The sequence below is a fragment of the Nycticebus coucang genome, chromosome 18 (genome assembly GCF_027406575.1).
Source record: "Nycticebus coucang isolate mNycCou1 chromosome 18, mNycCou1.pri, whole genome shotgun sequence".
NCBI lineage: Eukaryota > Metazoa > Chordata > Mammalia > Primates > Lorisidae > Nycticebus > Nycticebus coucang.
The window spans coordinates 74,611,431-74,639,082 of record NC_069797.1 but is presented as its reverse complement, the minus strand read 5'-3'; the positions used below and the strand labels follow the sequence as shown (position 1 = coordinate 74,639,082).

General features: G+C 55.7%; 1 protein-coding gene and 1 non-coding gene across 3 annotated transcripts; both read left to right on the top strand.

Annotated features, from left to right (window-relative positions):
• Positions 1-5,800: 5,800 nt before the first annotated feature.
• EVPL (envoplakin) lies at positions 5,801-27,625 on the top strand. Of its 2 annotated transcripts, none has more exons than XM_053569509.1 (22): positions 5,801-6,081; positions 8,506-8,605; positions 8,982-9,136; positions 9,241-9,367; positions 10,483-10,608; positions 10,771-10,809; positions 10,960-11,121; positions 11,207-11,314; positions 11,436-11,531; positions 14,277-14,402; positions 14,812-14,958; positions 15,233-15,387; positions 15,563-15,660; positions 15,919-16,091; positions 17,977-18,155; positions 18,243-18,381; positions 18,508-18,701; positions 19,040-19,190; positions 22,680-22,763; positions 22,884-22,994; positions 23,082-23,174; positions 23,934-27,625. In XM_053569509.1, exons 1-22 carry the CDS (start codon positions 5,984-5,986, stop codon positions 27,375-27,377), a joined length of 6,105 nt encoding a protein of 2,034 aa, XP_053425484.1. In that variant the 5' UTR covers positions 5,801-5,983; the 3' UTR covers positions 27,378-27,625. The 2 variants fall into 2 exon arrangements, with proteins under 2 accessions (XP_053425484.1, XP_053425483.1); XM_053569508.1 differs by having other exon boundaries at positions 14,809-14,958.
• LOC128571395 (U6 spliceosomal RNA) lies at positions 20,336-20,438 on the top strand. Its single transcript, XR_008375817.1, has one exon. It is a non-coding gene; the product is annotated as a U6 spliceosomal RNA (small nuclear RNA).
• Positions 27,626-27,652: the final 27 nt, after the last annotated feature.

The window sequence follows — 27,652 nt, the reverse complement described above, 5'->3', positions numbered from 1 at the left end:
CCCGGGGATCTGTGACCTAAGGCCTGTTGGCCTGGGGCTTTTGTCCGGCCTCTGCGGTGTGGACAGGATCCTTATTCTGCCTTACGCCCCACCAGAGGCCATCTGTCTGGTGAGCTGCTCTGCGGGGCTGAGACCTGCAGGGAACATCTCCAAGGCAAGCAGGGCACTGCTCTCCCTCCTTCAGCTATCCCTCTGCCCTGGTGATTCTGTGTGGGAAATGACAGCCTTGTCTCTCTGTGGTCCCTGCTTGGAGCAGATGGTTTCATTCACTTCTGGGAACCGCAGCTCAGTCTGTGGTGAACGAATACTCCCTACTTGGGAAAGAACCACATTCTTTCTAATAGAAGGCTGACCTTTCCCAGGGATCTTCTGATGAGAAACGGTGTGGTCACCACAGGCAGGTACCTGGGTCCACGGAAGATGAATAACATTCGTGCTCTCATCTGTGGAATGAAAAGGGTGTGGCTGCACAAAGGCCTGGCCACTTGGTGACACTTACACTTACCACGCCGTCCCACAAGAGACATGCCGCTGGGAATGCAGGAGCCCAAGGCCCACCAAGGGCACGGATTCCTGCTCTGATGCTTGTGGGTGTGTGGCCCTGTGCGGGCTGCTTAGCCTCTGGGCACGCTCCATCCTGCAAAGACAAGGATGCCTGTTTCTCAAACTTGCGAGGAGGAAGAAAATGCCCAGTAGCCAGGCAACAAGGAGGTTCCCCTGGGATGGTCTGAGCCTGGGATCAGCCCCAGCTGGTGGGGATACTGGGCTGAGAGGGGAGCCTGGGCCGTTGTCTTTCCCCTTCCAGGGCTAAGTTCCCCTGAGTCTAAGCAGCACCACTGGGACAACAGGTTGGAGCCCACGAGCTTCCCTTGTGTGCCTGTCAGTTTGGTGTCCAAATTTCCAATTTCTGGGCAAAAAAGACAAATCAGGCAGGTCTATCCCTCAGCTTTGAGGACTGTTTTGTTTTTGTCTGTTGTTTTATAAACCTCCCTCAGACTGTGAACAGGGCCTGGTGCCACTGGATGCCTGCTGTTGAGGTACAGCTGATAGACTGCGTTCTCATCATGGGCACAGTTGGCAGCCGCTGTCAGACCTGGCCTTGTGTACTGGAGGGCTACAGGTGCCCAGTGGCTAGTGAAGATAGCCACTACCTTAAGAGAACCCAGAGCCTATAGGCCCAGCTATTCCTCAGCAACACCGGGCAGGCTACAGGCTTCTGGAATGCAAGGATGGCTGTGCACCAGGCAGCTGCAGGTGCCAGGAGGTGAGAGCTACACTGGCCCAGGGGCACAGGGACTACCTGCTGTAGCCCAAGGATAAGGAAAGGGGATTTATTTGTAGGAAGGGCAGATGCTCTGAGGTAGCCTTGGACTTGAGCCACTTAGTATAGGGACTCCCACACTTTTGACATAAGCAAGGTTTGGTTAGTTTTTATCTTTTTTTTTTTTTCCAGTTGCTATAGACCCTGCCTGCAAAAGGCCCGGAAAGAATCACCAGCACCTGTTCCTCCCCCTTCTTGTCTCGTCAGGCCCTCCATGCCACCTTCTGCTTCCCTCCAGGCAGACTTGGCATTTCTCTTTCTCAGACTTGCAGCCAAAAGAGCCTCCTCCAGACAGCTCTGCCATTCCTGGGGCCACAGGAATCTTGCGGACAATGGAAGCAGCTTCTTCCCTTCAGCTCCCCACTCCACCAGGCTGCGCTCTCTCCATACCCACCTAATAGAGGGCACAACTGCTGCTTGGAGGGCCAAGGAAGCATCAGGGAGGCGGAGTTGTCATTCAGCTTTGGTCCAAGGGTCTGGAGGCAGAGCCTTTGAACAAACATAGGGCAATTTCCTGAGATGGCAAAGCCTTTCCCCATCAGGGAGCATATGGAAGCCTGCCATGGCTCCCAGGCAGAGAAGGCAATTGCCACCATCTGCTGCAGCAACAAGAAGGATGCCCTCCTTGCAGGAGCCGCAGAGCTGGAGGAGGGCAGTCATCCGAGGGCTGAATACCCGGCACCCTTGCCACATGGCCTGGCCACACAGCTTGGCAACCCTGGAGCTCACTGCTCCCAGTCTGATCAGCCCTCTTTGCTCAGGCCCCAGGCATAGTGCGTTGACAGCTGCCCACATCAGACTGGAGCTCCACGCTTGAGGAGTGAGTAAGCTGCCATTGACAGACTTGACACAGGGCTGAGGGAGCCTCAGGGGTCATTTCATCTCAAATGTCTCAATCCACAGACAAGAGAGCCATGGCAGGGAAGGGGAAGGACCCAGCAGAGTCTCAGGAGCAGGACAGAAGCTAGTCCTTCAAAGTAGGGAGATATTGTCTTCTTACATAGCTAAAAAAAAAAAAAAAAATTAAATAAAAAATAAATTTAAAATACAAGAACACAGCTCGGCGCCTGTGGCTCAAGCAACTAAGGCACCAGCCATGTACGCCTGAGCTGGTGGGTTCGAATCCAGCCCGGGCCCGCCAAACAACGACGGCTGCAACCAAAAAATAGCCAGGCGTTGTGGTGGGTGCCTGTGGTCCCAGCTACTTGGGAGGTGGAGACAGGAGACTCGCTTGAGCCCAGGAGTTTGAGGTTGCTGTGAGCTGTGATGCCACAGCACTCTACCCAGGGCAAAAGCTTGAGGCTCTGTCTCAAAAAAAAAAAAAAATTTAAAATACAAGAACACATGGCAGGAGCTGAGGCTGGGAAGGCTGAAAGTTGGGCAACCCTGTCAGCTTCTGGGAGCTGTCCCACAGAATTCTAACATGAGCCACAAAAGCAAGCCTCATCTGTCACTTGTAGAAAGTTTAGAAGTGATCTAAACTTTCTTTTTACTCATCCTAAATAAAAATCTCTGTTACCTTGAAACTTGTGTAGGTTACTTTTACTTTCTCTGATGAAAGACCTGCAACCAATTTCAAACAGAGTGTTTATACTGCTGCAGACCTTTACATCTCTCATCTCTACTCCTTCATGAGAGGGACCCACTTCCAACTCTCTTTACAAGTGCCTGAAAATTTCTCTTTGTTCTTCCTATATAAAATCCGTAACCCTGAAAAGAAATACATTTTCTAGTAGCCACATTAAAAAAAAAAAAAAGAAAGAAAAAGTAAAAAGCAACAGTTGATATTTTAAGATACATTTCTGGCCTATAGTCCAAGCACTTTGAGAGGACAAAGGCAGGAGGATCATTGGGAGGACAGGAGTTAGAGGCTCCAATGAGCTACGATTGGGCCTGAGCAGCAGAGCAAAACCCTGTCTCAAATAAAAATTCATTTAACTTAGTATATTCAAAATATTTCAATATGTAATCAATACAAAACATTTATGAGAGGCTTTACATTCTTTTTCCATGTAAGTCTTTAAAATTCGGTGTGAATTTACACATAAAGTACATCTGGGCTCAGCGCCTGTAGCACAGTGGTTACGGCACCAGCCACATACACTGGGAGTGGCGGGTTCAAACCCAGCCCGGGCCAGCTAAACAATTGCAACAAAAATAGCCAGGTATTGCGTTTGCCTGTAGTCCCAGCTACATGGGAGGTCACTGAGGCAAGAGAATCGCTTAAGCCCAAGAGTTGAAGGTTGCTGTGAGCTGCAACGCCACAGCACTCTACTGCGAGTGACACAGTGAGACTCTGTCTCAAAAAAAAAAAAAAAAGGTTCAGCGCCTGTGGCTCAAGCATGGGTTCGAATCCAGCCCGGGCCCACCAAACAACAATGACGGCTGCAACCCAAAAATAGCCAGGTGTTGTGGTGGGCATCTGTAGTCCCAGCTACTTGGGAGGTAGAGGCAGGAGAATCGCTTGAGTCTAGGAGTTGGAGGTTGCTGTGAGCTGTGATGCCACAGCACTCTACCCAGGGTGAAAGCTTGAGGCTCTGTCTCCAAAAAAAAAAGCAGATCTGGACGTGGACCCTGCATTTTCAAATGCTCAACAGCTTTAGAAAAAACATGATTGCTTTTCTGGGTCAAAAAAACAAAAACAAATGCTCAACAGCCACACAGCAGGGCTTGCGGCTACCGTGTGGGACGCCAGGTGTCTCCATCCTGTCAGTCTGTATCCCGGCCTTTTAAATCCTTGATTTTCAACTGGTGCGCAGCAGCACACTGGTGTGCCATGAGAGGATCTTAGGTGTGCTGTGAAAATTTTTGAAGATCATTAATTGAATTATTTTTGAAAGAAGTTCAAAACACAGTAAGTATATTCTTTTTTAAATCTTTTTTTTATCAACATAATTTAAATGTGCCATGGAAGTTTAACTATAGGTTCAAGTGTGTGGTGAGATAAAAAAGGTTGGAAAACAGTTCTAAATGAACAAATCCTCTCTCTCCAAAGGCTAAGAGGCCAGAGAGGAAGCACAGAGAGAGCCACACTCTCTATTGATATCTTTCCCTTGTTTTCTTCTTGGGGGCCAGGGTCACTGCCATATGAGCAAGAACCTCCTGTGATGACAAATCGCATCAGAGCCCAGGTGTTCCTGCCAGCTGTCCGGCAGCCTTTATCTGGGTCTGATTTGATCCAGCATGAGACAGTCACACTGGAAAATCAGCTCTTGTTTTTCTTGCAGTGCATCAGTTAGTCCCTAATCACCAGGTGTGTGAAGATCCCCTGCAGGGCTCATTTAGTTCCAGGAGGGCTTCTGCAGAGAGGAGAAACACAAGTGTTCCAGCCTTTTGGTGCCTGCCCTCTGCCCAGAGCGCCTCTCTCCTACGCAGCTCAGCTCAGTGGAAAACATCTTGCCCCACTAGGCCCCACTACAGAGAGTGCCACCCCCCAGTCTGAGAGGGGAAGGCAGCAGTGCTGACTTGGAGTGAGTGATAAGGGATGGCCCCTGGCCCTACAGTCAGCCAACAAATGGCCTCTTTCTGAGAACAGTTGATTGCAGGCATGCAACAGGTCCCCAGGGGCAGCGCCTAAAGGTGTGTGCTGGTGGCTCCTGGGGAAGGGCGTCCAAGGCACACCCTGGCCTCTCTGGAGTTGGCCTGAGAATCCAGAGGACCCCAGTGATGTGCGTCCTCCCACATCCAGCTTTGCAGCCACACCCAGAGGGGATGACTCTGGGCCAGCCAGGGCCATGCTCTGGAGACTCAGCTGGTGGTACCCACTTTTTGAAATGTACTTTTTTTTTTTTGGTAGAGACAGAGTCTCACTTTATCACCCTCGGTAGAGTGCTGTGGAGTCACAGCTTACAGCAACCTCCAACTCCTGGGCTTAGGAGATTCTCTTGCCTCAGCCTCCTGAGTAGCTGGGACTATAAGCCCCCACCACAACACCCAGCTATTCTTTGTTGCAGTTTGGCTGGGGCCGGGTTTGAACCCGCTACCCTCAGTATATGGGGCCGGCGCCCTACTCACTGAGCCACAGGCACCACCCTGTTATGTACTCTGTACCAGTTGTCTAGGGTGAATATCCCCTGGCTGTTCCATCATGTCAGGGGAGAATAGGAGGTGGAGACCTGGAGCCCTGGGCTGGCCGGAGGGCCCCACTTCTCCTGGTGGGGCATAAGCCACAGGGGGGGCCTGCCTGCCCTGGGGCTCCTGGGCCGTGCTCTGTCCCTGAGTCTGTGCCTGAGTGTGTGTGTGTGTCTCAGTCTGTCTGTCTGTCTCTAGCTCCATTTCTCCAGGCCTCAGCTATTTCCCTATCTGGGTGTGATTGCTGCCGCACTCCCTCTGGGTGTATGGGTGTAACAAGTCCAAACCTTCTGTGGGAGTTGGGCAGGCTGGTGCCCCGCCCTGTGGGCGATGCCCTTTCCTCCCAGACTGGTTGTGCAGGGCGGGCGTGAGTGCAGCCAGCCAGGTGCCTGCACGGCAGCCCTAGGCCCAGGCCCCTGGCTGCCGCCTCACCTGCAAGGAGGGGCCTCCTGTAACTGCCTTCCCCGGCCCGACCGACCGCTCCACTGTGCCAGAGCCCAGCTGACCAGCCAGCAAGAACGCCTGCCTGCCACCCACCTGCCCTTCTGTGCCAGCTGAACCCAGCCTGAGCCAGCATCTGCCTTTACAACCATGTTCAAGGGCCTGAGCAAAGGCTCCCAGGGGAAGGGATCCCCGAAGGGCTCCCCAGCAAAGGGGTCTCCCAAGGGTTCCCCCAGCAAGCACAGCCGGTGAGTGGGGCTGGGGAGCTGGGGCGAAGGTACTGCCTGTCCCAAGTGTTTCAGCACGTGGTGGTGGCAATCTAGAGCCCAGGACCAACCCAGTGCTGGCATTTGGTGTCCCAAGGCCAAAGAGCCCAGGGCTGGACTCTCTCCCTGCCTTAGGGGCCCCAGGCTGAGGCCAAGCTGCAGCCCTGGTGGAAGGTGAAAGACAGTCTGGAGGCCCTGACATTCTCCAGGGGGTCCTGAGGGCCACAAGTTGAAGTTCCATTCAGGCCACCCTGTGAGAGAAAAGCTGGATAGGAGCCGCTGGCCCCCCTGCCAGAAGGCCGGGAAATGGGAGAGCCTGGCTCCAGGCATCTGGCTCCTGAGGGCAGCTTTGTTCTCAAGGCTCCACTTGTCTGGACCGACCCTTGGGGCCTGGGTGCAGGGTGGGCAGGAGGACCAAGGGGGTGTGCCTGGGCCTTGAGAATTTTGTTAAAGGACTGAGGGGTTTCTTTTTGTTTGGGTATGTGGATGGGGAGCTGTGGCTCCCTTGAGTCACCCTGGAGTCACCCTCTCTGCTGGGCCCAGCTCTGGCTCTCTACAGATGGACTTGGTAATGTTCTTCCCAATTGCTGGCTTCAGCCCCCTCTGCAGGTGGAGGTGGCAGCCTGCCTGGGCCGGTGTCCAGATAAGAGCAGAGAGGATGGGTGGGTGTGGGAGTGGCTCACTCATTACCCTGATAGGGATCAAGGCCCTGACAGACACTGAGGCTGGGCCTCTGGGCAGACAGGAAAGGGTGGTTAAGACTCTCCAGTTAAGACTCTCTGGCTAGAGTGACCAGTCCTCCCTGGGGCACTTGAGCCCAGCCCAGGGTGGAGTGTGTTGCTCCTGATGGAAACAGCCGTTCTAGGGGCTGGCCCTGAGTCAGCAGTGCACTGGCCTGAGCCAGTTCCATCCTCATGGCCCCTTTGGCTCTGGCTGCAGCCCCTGAAATAGGCTTCTCACTCCCCTCATGTGCACTTATCTGCTGAGACTGCTGTCCTTCAGGGGGCTTACCTCCTAGTGGAATAAAAACAGGTTGGATGCTTACTCTGTGTCTGGCTCTGCCCTGCATGCTTCAGATGGGTTAATTTGATTAATGCTTACAGTAACCCCAAGGAGTAAATATTATTAAACACCCATTTAACAAGTAAGCAACCTTAGGCACAGAGAAGCTGAGTAACCTGCCCAAGGTCACACAGCAGCCATGATAAAGAAGGCTTTAACACGGTACATGTGAAATTCACTAAATGTAGACTATAAATATCTTAACAGAATACCTAAGAAATTGTATATAAAACCAGCACATTGTACCCCATGATTGCATTAATGCACACAGCTATGATTTAATAAAAAAAAAAAAAAAAGAAGAAGAAGAAGGCAGCTCCAACCCAGTCCATCTTGGCCACAGAGTTCTTTCAGGCTGTCTGAAAGAACAGGCTGTCTTTATCAGCACTGCACTTCCATGAGGCCTATCCTTTGACCCCTAGTTCAAGTCCCAGCTCTATGAAGGCTTCCCCTTCCCCAGGACTGTGACCTCACAACCCCCACAGGGTACCATTCTCATGAGGCGTAGACCACTCTGCCCTTTTTTTTTTTGCAGTTTTTGGCTGGGGCTGGGTTTGAACCCACCACCTCCGGCATATGGAGCCGAGGCCCTATTCCTTTGAGCCACAGGCACCGCCCTACTCTGCCTTTTTTCCTCAAGTTTGCTTGACCCTCTGACCTCCAGAGAGTGAGTGCACGCATACAGCAGGTGCCCTATTAAAGACTGATGAACAAATACACGGTCATAGTCCTGGGGCACAGGACCAGGCTTACCCTCTGTTCCTGACTGTGTGACCCAGAGGAAGTCAGACCCCTGTCTCAAATCTCTGCCCCTCCCACCACAACTTGGTGTGGCTCCTCCCAGTGGTGGCTAAAGCCTAGACAGTGGCAAAGCCCCTGGGTGGGGAGGAACAGGAAGGGGGAGACAGGGCTGGAGTGGGAGGAAGTAGGTTCCTTGCTTGCAGTTAGCCTAGGGGCCTTTCCTCAGGGCCCTGCCAGGCTTTCAGGTATTAGCAGCTAAGCCAGTAACACACCCGCTTCCCGGGTGCTGTGCAAGTGGGCAGACAGCTGGGCAAGCTAGGGACTCGCTGCCAGAGCTCTTGGCTGAGGCTAGGATGCCAGATCCACCTGGTCCCCTGTGCCATATACACCTGGACCCTCACTTTCTGAACCCTCATGTTGGGAACAATTCTGTCACTCACACCCTCCAGGACTGAATATCTCATATTCTCCTTCAAAGAGACCTCAGAGTCCCCCCAGCCCATGGACTCCTCCCTCCAGGGCAGTGAGCCTGGATATAGGGGACCTCACCTGGATGGGGCACTAGGGGCCACCATGCTACCCTCTGTCCCCACCACCCACCAGAGCTGCCACCCAAGAACTGGCCCTGCTCATCTCCCGCATGCAAGCCAATGCCGACCAGGTAGAGAGGGACATCCTGGAGACCCAGAAGAAGCTACAGCAGGTGAGGCCCGTGCAGCAGCTGGGGGGCCGTGGGGACAGTCCAGTAGCCTGGGAGACCCATTATCATGCCTAGCGGACCCAGAGTGCCCAGCTGTGATGGTGAAGATGGCACAGATACCCCCTATCTTTTCCTGCCTGCCCCCTGACACACAGTGGAAGAAAGGGCTTGGCCTTCCTTCTTTGTCGGGCTCCCAACCTTGGGGATCAATGGGAGAAGCCAGGGCTCCCCTCACATCCCTACTGCCTGCCCCACAGATATCCTGGGTTTGACCCTCTGACCTTGAGGCTGGCTGGTATAGGGGGGTCCCAAAGGTGGGACTCAGGCCTGCCATGATGAGACAGCAGGACATATGGGGCTCCCTGTCCCATGCCCACAGGACCGGGTGAACAGCGAGCACAGCCAGACCCTGCAGCACCAGCAGGAGACAGGCCGCAGCCTGAAGGAGGCCGAGGTGCTGCTCAAGGACCTCTTCCTGGATGTGGATAAGGCCCGGAGGCTCAAGCACCCGCAGGCCGAGGAGATCGAGAAGGAGTGAGTGGGGCCGCAGCCATGGCTGGGGCTCATGGACAGAGATGCTGGAGGTCCCTGGGGAAGACCCCGGCCCAGTCCTGATATGCCGGCCATTTCCTTGACAGCATCAAGCAGCTGCACGAGCGGGTGACCCAGGAGTGTGCAGAGTACCGTGCCTTGTACGAGAAGATGGTGCTGCCGCCTGACATGGGACCCAGGGTTGACTGGGCACGTGTGCTGGAGCAAAAACAGGTTAGAGGCACCCCTAACATCTGAGATACCCTCAAGGAGTTCAAAGTCACACCCCAGAGCAATCAGCAAGCAATACAGAACTGCATTTGATCCAGGACTTGAACCTGGGGGTGATTCGGGGGCCTGGGAAGGAAGAGAGCAGAGCAGACAGTGAAGTCAGGGAAGGCTTCCTGCAGGAGGAGGCACACGAAAAGGCCTCAGGTTGGTGAGAGGACCCTGTGGATTATAGTAAAATGATGAGAGAATGTTCCAGAAAGGAGCAAAGGCTCCTGGAGGGAGGAAGCCTGGGTTTTTATAGGCAAGTGGGCACAACCAGGTCACTCTGACCATTGGGTGAGAAGTTGTGCTTTGATGCCACAATAGAAGGGATGTCCTAGCTCCGTGCCTGTGGCTCAAGTGGCTAAGGTGCCAGCCACATACACCTGAGCTGGTGGGTTCAAATCCAGTTTGGCCCGCCAAACAACAATGATGGCTGCAACCAAAAAATAGCCGACGCCTGTGGCTCAAAGTGGTAGGGCGCCGGTCCCATATGCCGAAGGTGGCGGGTTCAAACCCAGCCTCAGCCAAAACCCACAAAAAAAGAAAAAAAAAAAAAAAAAACAAAAAATAGCCGAGCGTTATGGCGGGTGCCTGTAGTCCCAGCTACTTGGGAGGCAGAGGCAGGAGAAGCGCTTGAGCCCAGGAATTGGAGGTTGCTGTGAGCTGTGAAGCCACAGCACTCTACCCAGGGCGACAGCTTGAGGCTCTGTCTCAAAAAAAAAAAAAAAAAAGAAGGGATGTCCTGTGGAGAGCTGAGGGACAGTGGGGAAGGGTCTGGGAGGGGCAGAGCATGCTGAGGGTCCTAGAGCTTAGCTGGAGGCCCTTAGCACTAAAGCTCGGGCCACTGATGAAGCAGGACAGAATGTGAAGACTTTTCAGAGGCTAAGTGGTAGGAGCTTCCTGGTGACACCAACACCTCAGCCAGGACCACTGGAGAATGGCATGCCCCCAGATGAGCAACAGGCCATTCACTCTGCTGGCAGGTCCATGTTCTGCCCGAATGGCCAGCTCCTCTCCTGGGAGGGGTGGGGGCGCTGTGGGGTCCTGCCGCGGAACTGAGGCCGGCACCCTTGCAGAAGCAGGTCTGCGAGGGCCAGTATGGGCCCGGCATGGCGGAGCTGGAGCAGCAGGTGGCTGAGCACAACATCCTGCAGAAGGAGATTGAGGCCTATGGACAGCAGCTGAGGAGCCTTGGGGGGCCGGTGGGTGAAACGCTGGGATGGGACGCTCAGCCCTTGCCCCTGCTTCTCCCGGCATCAGCCCCCTGGGGAGCGAGATGGGTGGGGCACAGCTGGGAGCCCATGGGGTGCCGTCTCCCTGCACCCGCTTCTCACAGCCTGTGGTTCTACCCTTGGTCGAGGCAGGACGTGGCCACCATCCGGAGCCAATACCGAGACCTACTGGTGAGCAGGAGGGAGGCCCAGCTGGGGGGCTCGGGCTGGGCTTGGGTGGCCGACTGGTCCCTGGCTGGGGCCAGCGTTTGTGCCGGCAGCCTGACGGCTCCTCTTGCGACGCTTCTCTCCCCCCATCTGGCGGCTGGGCCCTGAGCGCAGAAGGCGGCCTCGTGGCGCGGGCAGAGCCTGGGTAGCCTGTACACGCACCTGCAGGGCTGCACGCGGCAGCTGAGCGCCCTGGCCGAGCAGCAGCGCCGTATCCTGCAGCAGGACTGGAGCGACCACATGGCCGACCCCGCCAGCGTGCGGCGGGAGTACGAGGTCTGCTGGGGGACAGGGCGAGGAGGGAGGGGCCGCCGGCGCCACCCAGTCCTCACTGCCCCGCCCCGACCACGTTCGCCCCCAGCACTTCAAGCAGCAAGAGCTGCTGAGCCAGGAGCAGAGCGTGAACCAGCTGGAGGACGACGGGGAGCGTATGGTGCAGCTCGGGCACCCCGCGGTGGGGCCCATCCAGGTGCAGGCTGAGCGCCGCCCGCTGCCCAGACGCTCCCTCGCTGGGAAGGCTGGGGAGGGGTAGATGGAGGGGCGGTGGGCGGGGCGTGGTCCAAGGGTCCCTGCTGTGCTGCTGTCCCCAGACCCACCAGGAGGCCCTGAAGCTGGAGTGGCAGAACTTCCTGAATTTGTGCATCTGCCAGGAGAGCCACCTGCAGCAAGTGGAGGACTACCGGAGGGTGAGCCCTGGGGCAGGGCACAGGGCAGGCGGCCACCGGCACACTAGTGCCTGGAGGTCCCCACAGGACCTCCTTGGTGAGGAGAAGGCACCTCTAAAAAAGACAGAGCTGCATCTTGTGACTAGGTCCCAGAGGGAAAATAAAGTCACGCCTTCATCCTCAACAGGTTGATATCACCCACAGAGGGATGGAAGTTGGTTCTTAAGGATGAAAAAATGTCCTAATTCTGTATGCACAGAGCACAGACCTGCACCTAAGTGGATATGTGACTTACCTGTGCTATTAAAATTGCATGAGGTCTGTGTGTAGTGAGTGGTTCACACCTATACTTCTAGCACTTTGGGAGCTGAGGCAGGAGGATTGCTTGAGGCCAGGAGTTTGAGACCAGCCTGGCAACATAAAGAGACTGTCTCCACAAAACTTTAAAAATTAGCTGGGCAGGGTGGCGCCAGTGGCTCAGTGAGTAGGGTGCCGGCCCCATATACCGAGGGTGGTGGGTTCAAACCCAGCCCCAGACAAACTGCAACAAAAAAATAGCTGGGCATTGTGGCAGGCGCCTGTTGTCCCAGCTACTCGGGAGGCTAAGGCAAGAGAATCGCCTAAACCCAGGAGTTGGAGGTTGCTGTGAGCTGTGACACTACAGCACTCTACCGAGGGTGATAAAGTAAGACTCTATCTCTAAAAAAAAAAAAAAAAAATTAGCTGGGCATAGTGGTGGGCACCTGTAGTCTCAGCTACTTAGAAGGCTGAGGCAGGAGGATCACTTGAGCCCAGGAGTCTGAGGTTGCAGAGAGCTATGATGATGTCACTCCATTCCAGCCTCAGTGACAGAGCATGACCTTGTCTCAAACAACAACAACAATAGCAAAGATTTATGAGGATGGTGGGGTGGCAATTAAGGAAAAATGTCTCAAAATTCCTTTAGGGAATAATAATGAAAAAGGGCTGAGAAACACTGAGATAACATACACTGGGATTTTTATTTTTTTATTTTTTATTTTTTTAAAAGGTGTTTTAAAATTTTATTTATTTATTTTTGAGACAGAGTCTCACTTTGATGTCCTTGGTAGAATACCGTGGTGTCATAACTCACAGCAACCTCAAGCTCTTGGGCTCAAGTGATTCTCTTGTCTCAGTCTCCCCAGTAGCTGGGACTACAGGTACCTGCCACAACACCCGGCTAGTTTTTCTATTTTCAGTAGAGATGGGGTCTCACTCTTGCTCAGGCTGGTCTTGAACTCCTAAGCTCAAGCAAACTGCCCATCGTGGCCTCCCAGAGTGCTGAGATTACAGGTGTGAGCCACTGCACCTGGCCCTTAGAAGGACAGTTTTTTAAAGAACCAATTGAGGAACTTTTCTCTTTGCAAGCACGTTATATCCCTCCTGTATGCCTGCTTCGTGTTCTTTCAGAGAATATTCTACCAGGATAACATAGATACATTTCCTGGTCCATACTTTCATATATTGTCAGCTCTTCACCTGCATGCTCCTTGGAAGTCCCCAGCCATGTCACAGTATTACCTACAGTTGTTTCAGCGTCCAACTTGAATGCAAGGAGCGTGGTCTTTAGTAGAAGTGCTCATCAGCTCTTGCCTTTTCTTTTCTTTTTTTTTTTTGTAGAGGCAGAGTCTCACTTTATCGCCCTCTGTAGAATGCTGTGGCGTCACACACCTCACAGCAACCTCCAACTCCTGGGCTTAGGTGATTCTCTTGCCTCAGCCTCCCGAGTAGCTGGGACTACAGCGCCCGCCACAACACCTGGCTATTTTTTTGTTGCAGTTTGGCCGGGGCTGGGCTTGAACCCACCACCCTCGGTATATGGGGCCAGGGCCCTACCCTACTGAGCCACAGGCGCCACCCTAGGTCTTGCCTTTTCAAAGAATGTTTTTGTCATAAAATTTCAGAAAATAGTATTGGCTCTAAGGCACTCCATACACTGGGATTTTTAGAGGGGGGTAATTTCCACCCAAAATGTTGCATTCATTTTCCTGTAGAACCACAACACCGTTATCACACCCAATGACAAGAATCCTATAGAGTTACCCACCATGAGATGCTTCTTTAAAGCACATCCCAGCTCCTTCTTTGAAGCTGGAACAAGTGCAGCCCAAATCCCCTCTGTCCCAGTAAGAACAACTCCAGGTCCTGGAGGGAGGCAGGCGAGGATGCCCTTCACATGTGCAGGAAGGACAAAAAACAAAGGTTTTAATGACACGTTAAAAAACAAGGCCAATGGGCGGCGCCTGTGGCTCAGTCAGTAAGGCGACGGCCCCATATACCGAGGGTGGCGGGTTCAAACCCGGCCCCGGCCGAACTGCAACAAAAAAATAGCCGGGCGTTGTGGTGGGCACCTGTAGTCCCAGCTACTCGGGAGGCTGAGGCAAGAGAATCGCTTAAGCCCAGGAGTTGGAGGTTGCTGTGAGCTGTGTGACGCCACGGCACTCTACCAAGGGCCATAAAGTGAGACTCTGTCTCTACAAAAAAAAAACAAAAACAAAAAAAACAAGGCCAATGAACCAAAAAGGGGCATTTGCAAAGAACTCCAGGGAGGAAAAACCCCCACTGCTGGGGTGGAAAAAGGCCCACAGTTAAGAGGAGAGTGGTGGATTAGGGTTAGCTGATTTAGGGTTAGTCTGGTTTGTGTTTAGCTGGACTGAGTTTTAACTGGTTTGAGTTTAGCTAATTTGAGGATCAGTGGGCAGCAGGTTGCCCCGGGCTCTGCTCTTGACCACCCAGCAACCTTAGTTCCAGGAAGAGGCCGACTCAGTCAGCCAGGCCTTGGCGAAGCTCAACTCCAATTTGGACGGCAAGTACAGCCCTGCCCCTGGGAGCCTCCCTGGTGCCCCCACAGAGCTGCTGCGACAGCTAGAGGTGAGGCAACCGCACCAGGTCACCTGCAGGCTACTCCTGGGAATTAGGCCTGCCGTCTTTCTGGGCCTCATCCCTCCTTGCCCAAGTACCCGGGCCTGGGCGGCAGGGGAGGGGGTCTGCTCCAACAGAAGGAGGCTGGCCAGTAACCAGCCTCCTCTCTCGGGACCTCAGTTTTCATCTGTAATGTGACAAGGGGCAGCCTGTGGGAGCTTGAGCCCCCGCTACCCCCGCCCCACTACCAGCAGACCCTAGGATCCTAGGCCCTCGGGGGGAGGGCTCTTTTCACTTCGCTGACTTAGAGACTTGCCTCCATGAAGGCCAGAACCTGACCTTCCTGGAGGATGGGGGTGAAGGGGGTTGGTTTCCAGTGCAGCCTGACCTGAGCACCCCCTGCATGGGTCCCCAGCAGGCAGAGGAGAAGCAGCTGGGGGTCACTGAGAAGGCCATTGGGGACCTGCAGCGGCTCAGCCAGGAGGTGGCCCCTCTGCCTCAGCGCAGAATCCCACCCCAGCAACCCCTTCAAGTGGACAGCATCTGCGACTGGGACTCAGGAGAAGTGCGAACCCTGCTCATTCCACCCGCCCCGGGCTCCACCCCCTGGCCCTGGGCAATCGCACCCCTGCTCCAGCACCAGCCACTTCTGTGCTTCCTTCTGCTGGCCTCCATCCCCTGACCCAGGCCTGCCCTCTGACCTGTCGCTGTCCCCACCCCAGCACCCCCTACCCCTACTCAACCCCTGTTCCAGTTGCTATCCGTGTCCCAGCCCCTACCCCATTTTGGCCTTGGCCCTGTCCTGAGCCTGCACGGCTCACTCCCCACCTCTCCCCCAGGTGCAGCTGCTTCGGGGTGAGCGGTTTTTGCTGGTGGACAATACTGACCCCCACATTTGGGCCGTGCAGGGCCCTGGCGGGGAAACCAAGAGTGCCCCAGCCGCCTGCTTCTGCATCCCAGCCCCAGACCCTGAAGCAGTGGCGAGGGCCTCCAGGTAGGCCTGGCTAGGGCAGCAGACAGGCCTTGGGCCAGACCAGGCCCTGTGGTGTCCAAGGCCACTGCCTGGCAGACCCCTGACTTAAGCCTGGCCTTCACCTGGAGCCTGTCTGCTGAGGCAGGGGAGGGAGAGAGAGGAGAGACATCCTCGGCTGATATCCTCCTTGTTCCAGGTTGGCCTCAGAGCTTCAGACCCTGAAGCAGAAATTGCTCACAGTCCAGAACTGCCTGAAGGCCAGTGCCAGGGAGACCCTACGGCCTGGCCAGCAGGGTATCAAGGGCTGGCTGGGAAAGGAGGTGGTTGTTGGGATAGACAGGGTAGAGCACTACTTTGGCCACTGCCAGTGGGGGCTGTGATGGGGTGGGTGTGACTCTGCGTTAGGATGTCTGCTCAGAAGCTATTCCTGTTATGCCCTGCCCACCCTCTTCCAACCAGGCCCCCCACAGGACCTTCTGTGGGCACCCAGGGAGTGCCCATGTATAGACAGGAGATAGGCCCTGTGCCCTCACCTGCACCCTCTGTCCCCAGCTCCAGCTGGCTCAGCACCAGCCGACCCACAGGCTCAGAAGCTCCTGACACAGATGACCCAGCTGGATGGGGACCTGGAGCAGATAGAGAGGCAGGTGCTGGCCTGGGCCCGGGCCCCACTGAGCCGCACTTCCCCACTGGAAGACCTGGAGGGTCGCATCCACAACCAGGAGGTGGGTGAGCAGTGGGCAGGGCTCTGCCCTGAGGGCACACACTCTTTAGGGAGGTGATGCAAGCCGAGGAACAGCTGCCAGGACCCAAGGTGTAGGAGGGGCGTGGACAGTCCAAGCTCAGATAGGCTGGTTCTCATCCTGCCCCCTCCCCAAACCGGGCATAATAATACCCAGCTTGTTTGGTTGCCTAAGGGAGGATGAAGTGTGGTAATACTGGGGGAAGGTTCTAGCAGGACTGGGAATAAAGGCCTCACACCAGGAGGTGTTCTGGCTGAGGTCCTGAGAGTTGCAAGGAAGCCTGGGGTATTTTATTTTATTCTGTTTTTATTTTATTTTTTATTTTATTTATTTATTTTTTGCCGGGGCAGGGTTTGAACCCACCACCTCCAGTATATGGGGCCAGCGCCCTACTCCTTTGAGCCACAGGCACCACCCTATTTTATTTTATGAGATAGAATCTCACTTTGTCCCTTGGAAGAGTGCCATGGTGTCACAGCTCACAGCAACCTCAAACTCTTGGGTTCAAGTGATTCTCTTGCCTCAGCTTCTTGAGTAGCTGGGACTACAGGTGCCCATCACAATGCCTGGCTATTTTTTTAGAGACAGAGGTCTTGCTCTAGCTCAGGCTGATCTCGAATTCGTGAGCTCAGGCAATCCTCCCTCCTCAGCCTCCCAGAGTGCTGGGATTACAGGCGTGAGCCACCGTGCCTGGCTGAAGCCTGGGGTATTTTAGGAGCAATTCCTCCTGGTTTTATGGGGGATCGTTCCTGGAGAGGTTGTGGGGTTGTGTGAACATCATTATAAGAGAAGAACAAGTTCTGTACCACGGAAACTCGACACCCCTGAAAGTGTTCAAAGTGAAGGCTGCCCTTCCCCACACCTGGTGGCCCAAGTCTGGGTTACCTTTCCGAGCTGGTTTCTATTCAAGTATATTATATCCTCGGTGTTTGGCTCTAAAAACTTTTAATCGTGTTTTTCACATTCTTGTGTAACATGTTACTTTTGCTCCACAATGTTCTGTAGAGATGAGGAGGCAGCAGTCGGCTAGGGCGGAGGTGCAGGCAGGGCAGGAGGGGCTCCCAGAGGAGGAAGCAGCAAGGTCAGGGGCTCAGACATTTCAGGGGCAACTCTGAAATGAAGAAAAGTGCCAGCATTCTTAGAGGGTCTCCTGAGAAGACACCTGTGGAAGGGAGGGGGCAGGAGGTGTGGGCTGCTGTGCTGTCTTAGCCAAGGCCTCAGCTCCTGGGAGCTCCTGGAGCTACGGTGGGGGCTGCCCTCTCTACCCTACGTCAGTAAGTCACTGGCTGCCCTGTGGGGCATGGTGGTTTCCAGAGCGACTGACAGCAGAGGCTGTCACACTCACATAAGCCCTTGGGTTTTGAAGGTGCAGCATCTGGCACATCCTGGTGTTAGGGGGTCCCGGGAAGCTTGGTCAGACTAGCTGGCGGGTGGTACCTGGCACCGAGTTGGCATTACACGGTGACCTATGGGATGGAGAAGTGACTGAATGCTGGGGAATGAAGGCGATAATCCCCAGGGGACAGAGCCAGGGCTTTGGTTCTCCGAACCTGGAGGGACAGGATCAGGGGACCTGAAGCTGTTGTAAGAGGACGGGGTGAAGATGACAGGAGGCAATGGTGAGCCTAGTGCTGGTGTCATCCTCCCATCAGTCATCCCGTAGATGAAGAGACTGAGGGTCAGAGAAGTTGACCTGCCCTAGGTCAGCCACATGGGGACTAGTAGGGCTAGGACTATACCCCGTTCCCTGACTGCCCAAAAACGGACCCACCACACTCCTCTGCCTTCCTGTGCACAGTGAGGTTGACCTCATGGAAGACCTGGGCAGAACCCACAACCCAGCGACCTCACTCCACCCCTTCTCCAGGGCACGGCCCAGCGCCTGCAGAAACTGGGAGCTGAGAAGGAGGCAGCCCAGCAGGAGTGCGAGGCGTTTCTGTCAGTGCGACCCGTGGGCCCTGCTGCCCTGCAGCTGCCTGTGGCCCTTAACAGTGTCAAGAACAAGTACAGTGATGTGCATGTTCTGTGTAACCTCTATGGGGAGAAGTGAGTGCTCGGGGCCCTGGGCAGGGCAGCAGGCTGTGGCCGAGGGGGTGTCTGACCCTTAACCTAACCTCTTCCCCTCCGTGGCAGAGCCAAGGCTGCCCTGGGTCTGGAGCGGCAGATCCAGGACTCGGACAGGATCATCCAAGGCTTCGAGTCTGCCCTGGCACAGGAGGCTCCCATCCCTGATGACCCTAAGGCACTACAGGAGAGGGCTGACGAGCTGCAGGTGAGGGGCTGGTGGGGGCCTCCTGGCAGGAAGGGGACAGCCTAGCCGAGCAATTTGGGGGTGAGTGCGGTGGACCTATGTCTCACCACACATGAGGGTACATGATGCTGTGTCCCTTGTCCCTAGCGCCAACGGAGGGAGCTGCTGGGACAGCAGGCCTGTGTTCTGGGGCTGCATCGCCAGCTGAAGGCCACCGAGCACGCATGCGCTGCACTGCAGAACAACTTCCAGGAGTTCTGCCAAGACCTGCCACGCCAGCAGCGCCGGGTGCGGGTCCTCACTGACCGCTACCACGCCGTGGGGGACCAGCTGGACCTGCGGTGAGCAGACCCTCAGGACACATGGCATGAGCTGGGTGGAGCCTGGGCATTGCTGCCTGTAAGCTGTGTGACCTTGGAGTAGTGACTTTCCCATGCTGAGGCTCTGTGGCCCCCACCTCTAAATGGGATAATAACAGAGCCAGGTAGGCCTGGCAGAGACTAGACTGTCACTTCCATCTCTGTATCCCCGGCACAGGGTCAGAGAGTAGGGGATCTGCAGGGCAGGTCATCCAGGCTTCCTGTCCCAGGGAGGAGGCGCCCCCCAGCCTCCTCCATGCACCCCTTACCTGTCCCCAGAGGGCAGCTCTCACCATGTTCTGGGCCTTGTCCTTCTGCAGGGAGAAGGTTGTGCAGGATGCCTGCCTCACCTACCAGCAGTTCAAAAACTGCAGGGACAACCTGAGCTCCTGGCTGGAGCACCTGCCCCGCAACCAGGTGCGGCCCAGTGATGGGCCCAGCCAGATCACCTACAAGCTGCAGGCAGAGAAGGTGAGGGCCTGGGCTGCGGGTGACCTGACCTGGGCCTGAAGCCACAGCCACCTCCCTGGTCACCTCCCCACACAGAGACAGCTGCCTGTGCACCTGAGGCCCCCTAGCGGCCAAGGATCGAAAGCACTCTGAGAGGCCACCGAGGCCTTAGGTCACCCCCCTCCCTGATCTCCACTTGAAAGGTGCCACTTTGTCCACGGAAATGGCCATCTCTGAGGTGGGCTGTGGGATTCGTGCTCAGGCCACAGAGTCTGGGCGTTCCAACCACTGCTCTGTCTTCCTCACACTGGCCAAGCCCCTGCCACATGAACTGGGGCCAGGGTAGTGCTGCCTCAGGCAGCTCTCAGTCAGGTAAGCACTTGGATAGAGAAACCAGCACCCCAAGGGTGTGCCTATGGAACTCCCATGGAATTTCGGGCAAATGGGGTGGAAGGATCCTCCATGCAAGCTGACATTGGAGAGTAGATGGGGTGGCCAGGGGAGGGGGTAAAACATCCCAAGCACAAGGCATGGCAGTCAAGGGACACGGGGGGGAGGGGGTTCTCAGGCAAGGGGACCAGATGAGGAGCAGACCATGCAGGTCCTGCCCAGCCCGAGAAGGAGGCTGGACTCTACCCTGGGAAGGTGAGGGCACCCCTAAACTGGTACCTAGAAGCTGGCTCTGCCTACGACTAGAGGATGGCCCAGAGGATGGGAATAAAACAAGGAGTCTCATGAGGAGGTAGGGTAGAAATTCAGTGAGAGACACTGGTGGCTTGGGCTACAGGGAAGGCCCATGGGACATGGAAAGAGGTAGGCAGTCAAGAGACAGAGATGGCAGTGCTGGGTGAACTGCTTGGAGTGGGCAGGGGAAGAGGGGGTGCCCCCACCTGAGGCAGGGAACAAAGGGAATGGACCACATTCAGGAAGAAGAAATGAGGTCAGCTGGGTCATGCTGAGGATGGGGGGCCAAGACAGCCTAGGGGAGCCAGGGAGGTTCGTGGGAGGGAGCTGTGCACTGAGGATGCCTCCCCATGAAGAGCAAAGATGGGCCTGCAACCCTAGGAAGGGTCCTAGGACAGAAATTCACAGCCCTGGCTGCAGATTAGGAGCTTTTAAAATACCCTAGTCTAGGACTCGTCTGTAGACCAAGTAAACTGGAATCAGTGCTTGCTGCGGCGGCACATACCCTGAAATTAGCACGATGCAGAGAAAATAAGCATGTCATTGCAAGATGACATGCAAATTTGTGAAGTGTTTGATATTTTTCCTTAGGTAGTTGTGATCGATACATAGTTTGCTTTTGTAGTGGTTTGGCAAGGTTAGAAACCCTCAGCCTCTTTACTGCAGTGGGCAGGGCTCACTCTCTGTGCTGTTGGAAGACCTGGCCATCCTGAGTAATTTAATGGAGTAATTATTCTATTCTTCTTTTACATACACAAATGCTTATTTAAGGTTTTTGTTTGTTTGTTTTTGAGACAGTCTCACTCATTCACCCTGGGTAGAGTGTAGTGGTGTCACAGCTCACAGCAACCTCAAAGTCCTGGGCTTAAGTGATCCTCATGCCTTAGCCTCCCAAGTGGCCGGGAGTAGAGGCACCTGCCACAATGCCTAGCTATATTTAAGCATTTTATTTTATTATTATTACTATTTAGAGACAGAGTCTCACTTTGTTGCCCTCGGTAGAGTGCTGTGGCACAGCTGTCACAGCTGACAGCAACCTCCAGCTGTTGGGCTTAGGCGATTCTCTTGCCTCACCCTCCTGAATAGCTGGGACTACAGGAGCCCGCCACAACGTCCGGCTATTTTTTGTTGCAGTTTGGCTGCGGCCGGGTTCGAATCCACCACCCTCAATATATGGGGCTGGCACCCTACTCACTGAGCCACGGGCACTGCCCTATTTAAGTATTTTAAATGGAAGCCATGCACAGCGTCTCACACCTGTTGTCTCGGCATTTTGAGAGGCTGAGGAGAAAGGATTGCTTGAGTGTAGGAGTTTGAGGTTACAATGAGCTATGATCTCGTCACTACACTCAGCCTGGGAGACAGAGCAAGATACCATCTCAAAAGAAAAATAGAGAGGGCAGTGCCTGTGGCTCAGTGAGTAGGGCGCCGGCCCCATATGCCGAGGGTGGTGGGTTCAAACCCAGCCCCGGCCAAACTGGAACAACAACAAAAAAAATAGCCGGGCGTTGTGGCGGGCGCCTGTAGTCCCAGCTGCTCAGGAGGCTGAGGCAAGAGAATCACATAAGCCCAAGAGTTAGAGGTTGCTGTGAGCCATGTGACGCCACAGCACTCTACTGAGGGCAGTAAAGTGAGACTCTGTCTCTACAAAAAAAAAAAAAAAAGAAAGAAAAATAGAGAATAAATTTTAAATTGGATTTTCTTTCTTTTCTTTTTTTTTTTTTTAGAGACAGAATCTCACTTTGTTGCCCTTGGTAGAGTGCCATGGCATCATAGCTCACAGCAACCTCCAGCTCTTGGGCTTAGGTGATTCTCTTGCCTCAGCCTCCCGAGTAGCTGGGACTACAGGTGTCTGCTACAATACCTGGCTATTTTTTTGTTGCAGTTTGGCCGGGGCCAGGTTTGAACCCGCCACCCTTAGTATATGGGGCTGGCGCCCTACCCACTGAGCCACAGGTGCCACCCCTTAAATTGGATTTTCTTTCACAGATACTGATTATTCTTTCCAATTCTTTTTTTTTTTAATTAGCAACAACTATTTTTTTATTTTTATTTTTTGAGACAGAGTCTCAAGCTGTCGCCCTGGGTAGAGTGCCATGGTGTCACAGCTCACAGCAACCTCAAACTCCTGGGCTCAAGTGAGTCTCTTGCCTCAGCCTCCCAAAGTAGCTGGGACTACGGGCCCCTACCACAACACCCGGCTATTATTTTTTGTTGCAGTTGTCATTGTTGTTTAGCTGGCCCAGCCGGGTTCCAACCCACCAGTCTTGGTGTATGTGGCAGGTGCCGTAACCACTGTGCTATGAGCTCCGAGCCTATTTGTTCCAATTCTTAAATTTAAAAAACTGTACTCTAACAAAACCTTGTTGGAGTCGGAACACCAGTATATTTTTAAGCAGAGAGAGTGAAGCCAGGGAGAGGAGGGACTCCCATGCGGCCCTTCCTGTCTCTTGTGGGCATGATGTGGCTGACTTGTGGCCCTGGAGGTACAGGCTAGAGGAGAGCCAAGGTGAGTTGTGGCATTTCCTGGCCTCCTACTCCCAGGCTAGAGTATAGCAGCATCATCACAGCTCACTGAAACCTCTAACTCCAAGGCTAAAGCAATCGTCCTGCCTCACCCTCCTAAGTAGTGAGACTACAGGCATGCACCACTGCACCTGGCTGATTTTTCTATTTTTAGTAGAGACAGGGTCTCAGTTTTGCTTAGGCTGGTCTCAAACTCCCGGCCTCCAGTGATCCTCCTGCCTTGGCCTCCCAGAGTGCTGGGATTGCATGGGTGAGCCACCACACCTGGCCACCTCCCCAACTCTTGATCTTCCCTGGCAGAGGCTGATGAAAGAGATCCAGAGCCGGGGACAGGACAGGGCCATGATGTCCCGGCTGTCCCAGGACTTGCAGGCAGCTCTCCAAGTAAGTAGTTTCACTTCAGTTTATCCTTCTTTATCCTCCCTAACTCTCTTCCATTCCTGTTCCCCTACGAGTGGCTTTCCCCACTGACTTCCAGCCTGCTGTCCTTTCCTCCCTGCTCAGGACTATGAGCTGCAAGCAGACACCTACCGCTGCTCCCTGGAGCCCACACTGGCAGTGTCAGCTCCCAAGAGACCCCGAGTGGCTCCCCTGCAGGAGAGCATCCAGGCCCAGGTCAGACAGGAATTGGTGGGGCTCAGTGTCCCTCTGCACCAGCTCTGCAGACTCCAAGGCTGACTCTTCCTCCCTTTGCTCTCCCAGGAGAAGGACCTTGCAAAGGCCTATACTGAGGCTGCAGCGGCCCACCAGCAGCAGCTGCACCAGCTGGAGTTTGCTAGAAAGATGCTGGAGAAGGTACAGAGATGACACCTACCCTGTTCCCTTGATAGTGCGGAACATGCACTTCATTCCCCTCACCCAGTGGTCAGACTGTCCTCCCTTCCTCCTCTTCCTGCAGCCCCTGGGCAGGCTGAGCAGCTCGAGGTGGGTACAGCTCCCTGCCTCCTGCAGTTTTCTCCCCAGTGGCTGTTACAGCCTGGTACCAATCCCAGAGCTAGGCCCTGGAGATGTTGCTCAGTGCAGTCACAGCTTAGCCATAAGGCAGTCTTCTGATGGGACAGGACCATTAACTCTAGAGAACAGAGAAAATCCCCCAGGATCTTCAGCCTCGGACCTAGACACAATGGCAACAGGTCACCTGGGAGTCCATCCCTGGTGGACCAGGAGCCAGCTCTTCAGGATCTTGGTGGCCTGCCAGCTTTTCTGCCACCCTCGGCCGTAGTCCAGCATCCCTCATAGGAGTATGGGCCCATCTCTGGGCACCTGAGTGAAAGGAAATGGGGAAAGGTACAGAAGGGACAGGGAGCACCTGTCCTATTTGCACTTTCTAGAACTGACCTGCACACAGCCTTGTGTCCTAACTTCACAGCACTGACTGGGGCCCCTCAAAGTCCTGCATCTAAGCATCTCAGGTCTTCAGCTCCACCTCCCAGGACCTACCAGGGAGTCTCAGGAACCAGCGAGGGGTCTCTCGGTCTTGGGGGTGGGGTACAGGAAGAAGCTCGTGTCTTTCCTCCTCTCATCCCTGCTGTCCTTCTTCCTGTCACTCTGCAGAAGGAGCTCAGTGAGGACACCCAGGCAACCCATGATGCAAGGCAGGGGTCTGAGGGCCCAGCTCAAGCAGGGAGGGAGTCAGAAGTCCTGAAGTCCCAGCTAGAGGAGGAGAGGAAGCGGGTGGCCCAGGTGCAGCGCGAGCTGGAGGTGCAGAGGAGCCAGTTGCTGCAGCTGAAGACCCAGCGGCCGCTGGAGAGGCTGGAGGAGAAGGAAGTGGTGGAGTTCTACAGGGACCCCGAGCTAGAGAGCAGCCTGTCCAAGGTGAAGGCCCAGGTGGAGGAAGAGGGCAAGAGGCGGGCCAGCCTGCAGGCAGAGCTGGAGGCGGCGGCGCAGAAGGTTGTCCAGCTGGAGAGTGAGAGGAAGACCATGCAGCCTCACCTGCTGACCAAGGAGGTCACGCAAATAGAGAGAGACCCCAGCTTGGACAGCCAGGCAGCCCAGCTCAGCAGCAGGATCCAGCAGGTCCAAGGGGAGGATGCTGTCATCGTGGCCCGGGTGGAAGAGCTGAAGAAGGAGCTGCTGGCCCTCGAGCAGAGGGAGGCGGACGTGAAGGAGAAGATTGTGGTGAAAGAAGTGGTCAAGGTAGAAAAGGATCTGGAAATGGTCAAGGCAGCCCGGGCTCTGAGGCTGCAGATCGAGGAGGATGCTGCACAGAGGAAGGGGGCAGAGGAGGCTTTGGCCAAGCTGCAGACCCGCATTGAAGACCTGGAGCGGGCCATCAGCTCCGTGGAGCCCAAGGTCATTGTGAAGGAAGTGAGGAAGGTGGAGCAGGACCCAGGCCTTCTCCAAGAGTCCTCCAGACTCAGGAGTCTCCTGGAGGAGGAGAGGAAGAGGAACGTGATGCTGGCAGGGGAGCTGAGAGAGCTGCGCAGCAAATACAGTATGGTACAGACTCAGAAGCCCAAGGTGCAGCTCCAGGAGCGCGTCCATGAGGTCTTCCGTGTGGACCCTGAGACGGAGCAGGAGATTGCACGGCTCCGCGCCCAGCTGCAGGAGGCTGCTGGCCGCAGGAGCAGTGTGGAGAAGGAGGTGGAGCAGCTGCTGCCTGAGCTGGAGGGCCTGCGAGCGCAGAAGCCTGTGGTGGAGTACAAGGAGGTGACCCAGGAGGTGGTGAGGCACGAGAGGAGCCCTGAGGTGCTCCGTGAGGTCGACCGCCTGAAGGCCCAGCTCAATGAGCTGGTCAACACCCACGGGCGCTCCCAGGAGCAGCTCATCCGGCTGCAGGGTGAGCGCGACGAGTGGAAGCGGGAGCGGGCAAAGGTTGAGACCAAGACAGTGAACAAGGAGGTGGTGCGGCGCGAGAAAGACCCGCTCCTGGAGAAGGAGGCCGAGCGGCTCCGCCAGGAGGTGAGGGAGGCAGCCCAGAGGCGGCGGGCAGCCGAGGACGCAGTGCACGAGCTGCAGAGCAGGTACCTGCTGCTGGAGCGCAGGAAGCCTGAGGAAAAGGTGGTGGTGCAGGAGGTGGTGGTCACCCGGAAGGACCCAAAGCTGCACGAGGAGCACAGCCGGCTGGGTCACAGCCTGGATGAGGAGGTGGCCCGGAGGCGGCAGCTGGAGCTGGAGGTGCAGCAGCTGCGGGCCAGCGTGGAGGAGAAGGAGGGGATGCTCAGCTTTGGGGAGGACCGCGGCAAGAAGCTGGCAGCGGAGAGGGAACTGCGGCAGCTGAGCCTGAGGATCCAGGAGCTGGAGAAGCGGCCGCCTGCGGTGCAGGAGAAGATCATCATGGAGGAAGTGGTCAAGCTGGAGAAGGACCCAGACCTGGAGAAGTCCACAGAAGCCCTGCGGTGGGACCTGGACCAGGAGAAGGGCCGGGTGTCTGAGCTGCATCGGAAGTGCAAGAACTTGCAGGTCAAGATTGACGTCCTCCAAAAGGCCAAGTCACAGGAGAAGACCATCTACAAGGAGGTGATCCGGGTGCAGAAGGACCGGGTGCTGGAGGACGAGCGGTCCCGCCTGTGGGAGCTGCTCACCAGGGAGCGCACGGCCCGGCAGGCTCAGGAGGAGGCTCTGCGGCGCCTGCGGGACCGGATTGAGAGGGCAGAAGCCCTGGGGAGGACCTGGTCCCGGGAGGAGGCCGAACTGCAGAAGGCCCGGGACCAGGTGGGCCAGGAGCATGGGCGGCTGCAGCAGGAGCTGCAAGCACTAGAGAGACAGAAGCAGCAGCAGGCACTGCAGCTGCAGGAGGAGTCGAAGCTGCTCAGCCAGAAGACAGAGATGGAGCGGCAGAAGGCGGCCGAACAGGGCCAGGCACTCTCGCGGCTCAAGGCGGCCATCCTCCATGAGAAGGACCAGATCTATGAGAAGGAGCGGACCCTCCGGGACCTCCACACCAAGGTGAGCCTGGAGGAGCTCAGCCAGGAGACTCAGACGCGGGAGACCAACCTTTCCACCAAGATCTCCATCCTGGAACCTGACACGGGGAAGGACATGTCCCCATATGAGGCCTACAAGAGGGGCATCATTGACCGAGACCAGTATCTCCAGCTGCAGGAGCTTGAGTGTGACTGGGAGGAGGTCACCACCTCAGGCCCTTGTGGGGAGGAGTCTGTGCTCCTGGACCGCAAGAGCGGGAAGCAGTACTCCATCGAGGCTGCCCTTCGCTGCCGGCGCATCTCCAAGGAGGAGTACCACCTGTACAGAGACGGCCATCTGCCCATCTCCGAGTTCGCCCTGCTGGTGGCTGGGGAGAACAAGCCCTCCTCCTCGCTCTCCATTGGCTCCATCATCTCCAAGTCCCCGCTCACCTCCCCAGCCCCTCAGAGCTCCTGTTTCTTCTCTCCCGGCTTCACTGTCGGGCTTGGTGATGACAGCTTCCCCATCGCCGGGGTGTACGACACAACCACAGACAACAAGTGCAGCATCAAGACGGCCGTGGCCAAGAACATGCTGGACCCCATCACTGGGCAGAAGCTGCTGGAGGCCCAGGCGGCCACAGGGGGCATCGTGGACCTTCTGAGCCGGGAGCGCTTCTCTGTGCACAAGGCCACTGAGAGGGGCCTGATCGACAACACTGCCACACAGAGGCTGCTCAATGCCCAGAAGGCCTTCACCGGCATCGAGGACCCTGTCACTAAGAAGAGGCTGTCAGTGGGCGAGGCTGTGCAGAAGGGCTGGATGCCCCTGGAGAGTGTGCTCCCGCACCTGCAGGCACAGCACCTGACGGGGGGGCTCATCGACCCCAAGAGGACAGGCCGCATCCCTGTCCCACAGGCCCTGCACTCCAGAATGATCAGCGAGGAGCTCGCCCAGCTCCTGCAGGACGAGTCCAGCTATGAGAAGGATTTGACAGACCCCATCTCCAAGGAACGGCTGAGCTACAAGGAAGCCATGGGCCGCTGCCGAAAAGACCCTGTGAGCGGTCTGCTGCTCCTCCCGGCAGCACTGGAGGGGTACCGCTGCTGCTACCGCTCGGCCTCCCCCACCATCCCTCGCTCCCTGCGCTGACGGCAGCCTGGCAGCTGGGGCAGCGTGTGTTGGGGCAGGTTGGATGCATATACCCTTCACCTGCAGAGTGGCCTAATTCCCTCTGCCCGACCGCTGTTTTATTATTTTATTACTACTTCACCATTTGTGGTATTGGCTTCCCCCAACCAACCTTGGTGCCCGACCCATCCCTGGACCGGGAGAGCAGCAGCTCTGGTTCTCCTCGCCCCTTCCCACCCAGTAATTCCAATAAATGAATTCTCTCAGTGCTGTCCTGTTCTCATTTGAGGACACAG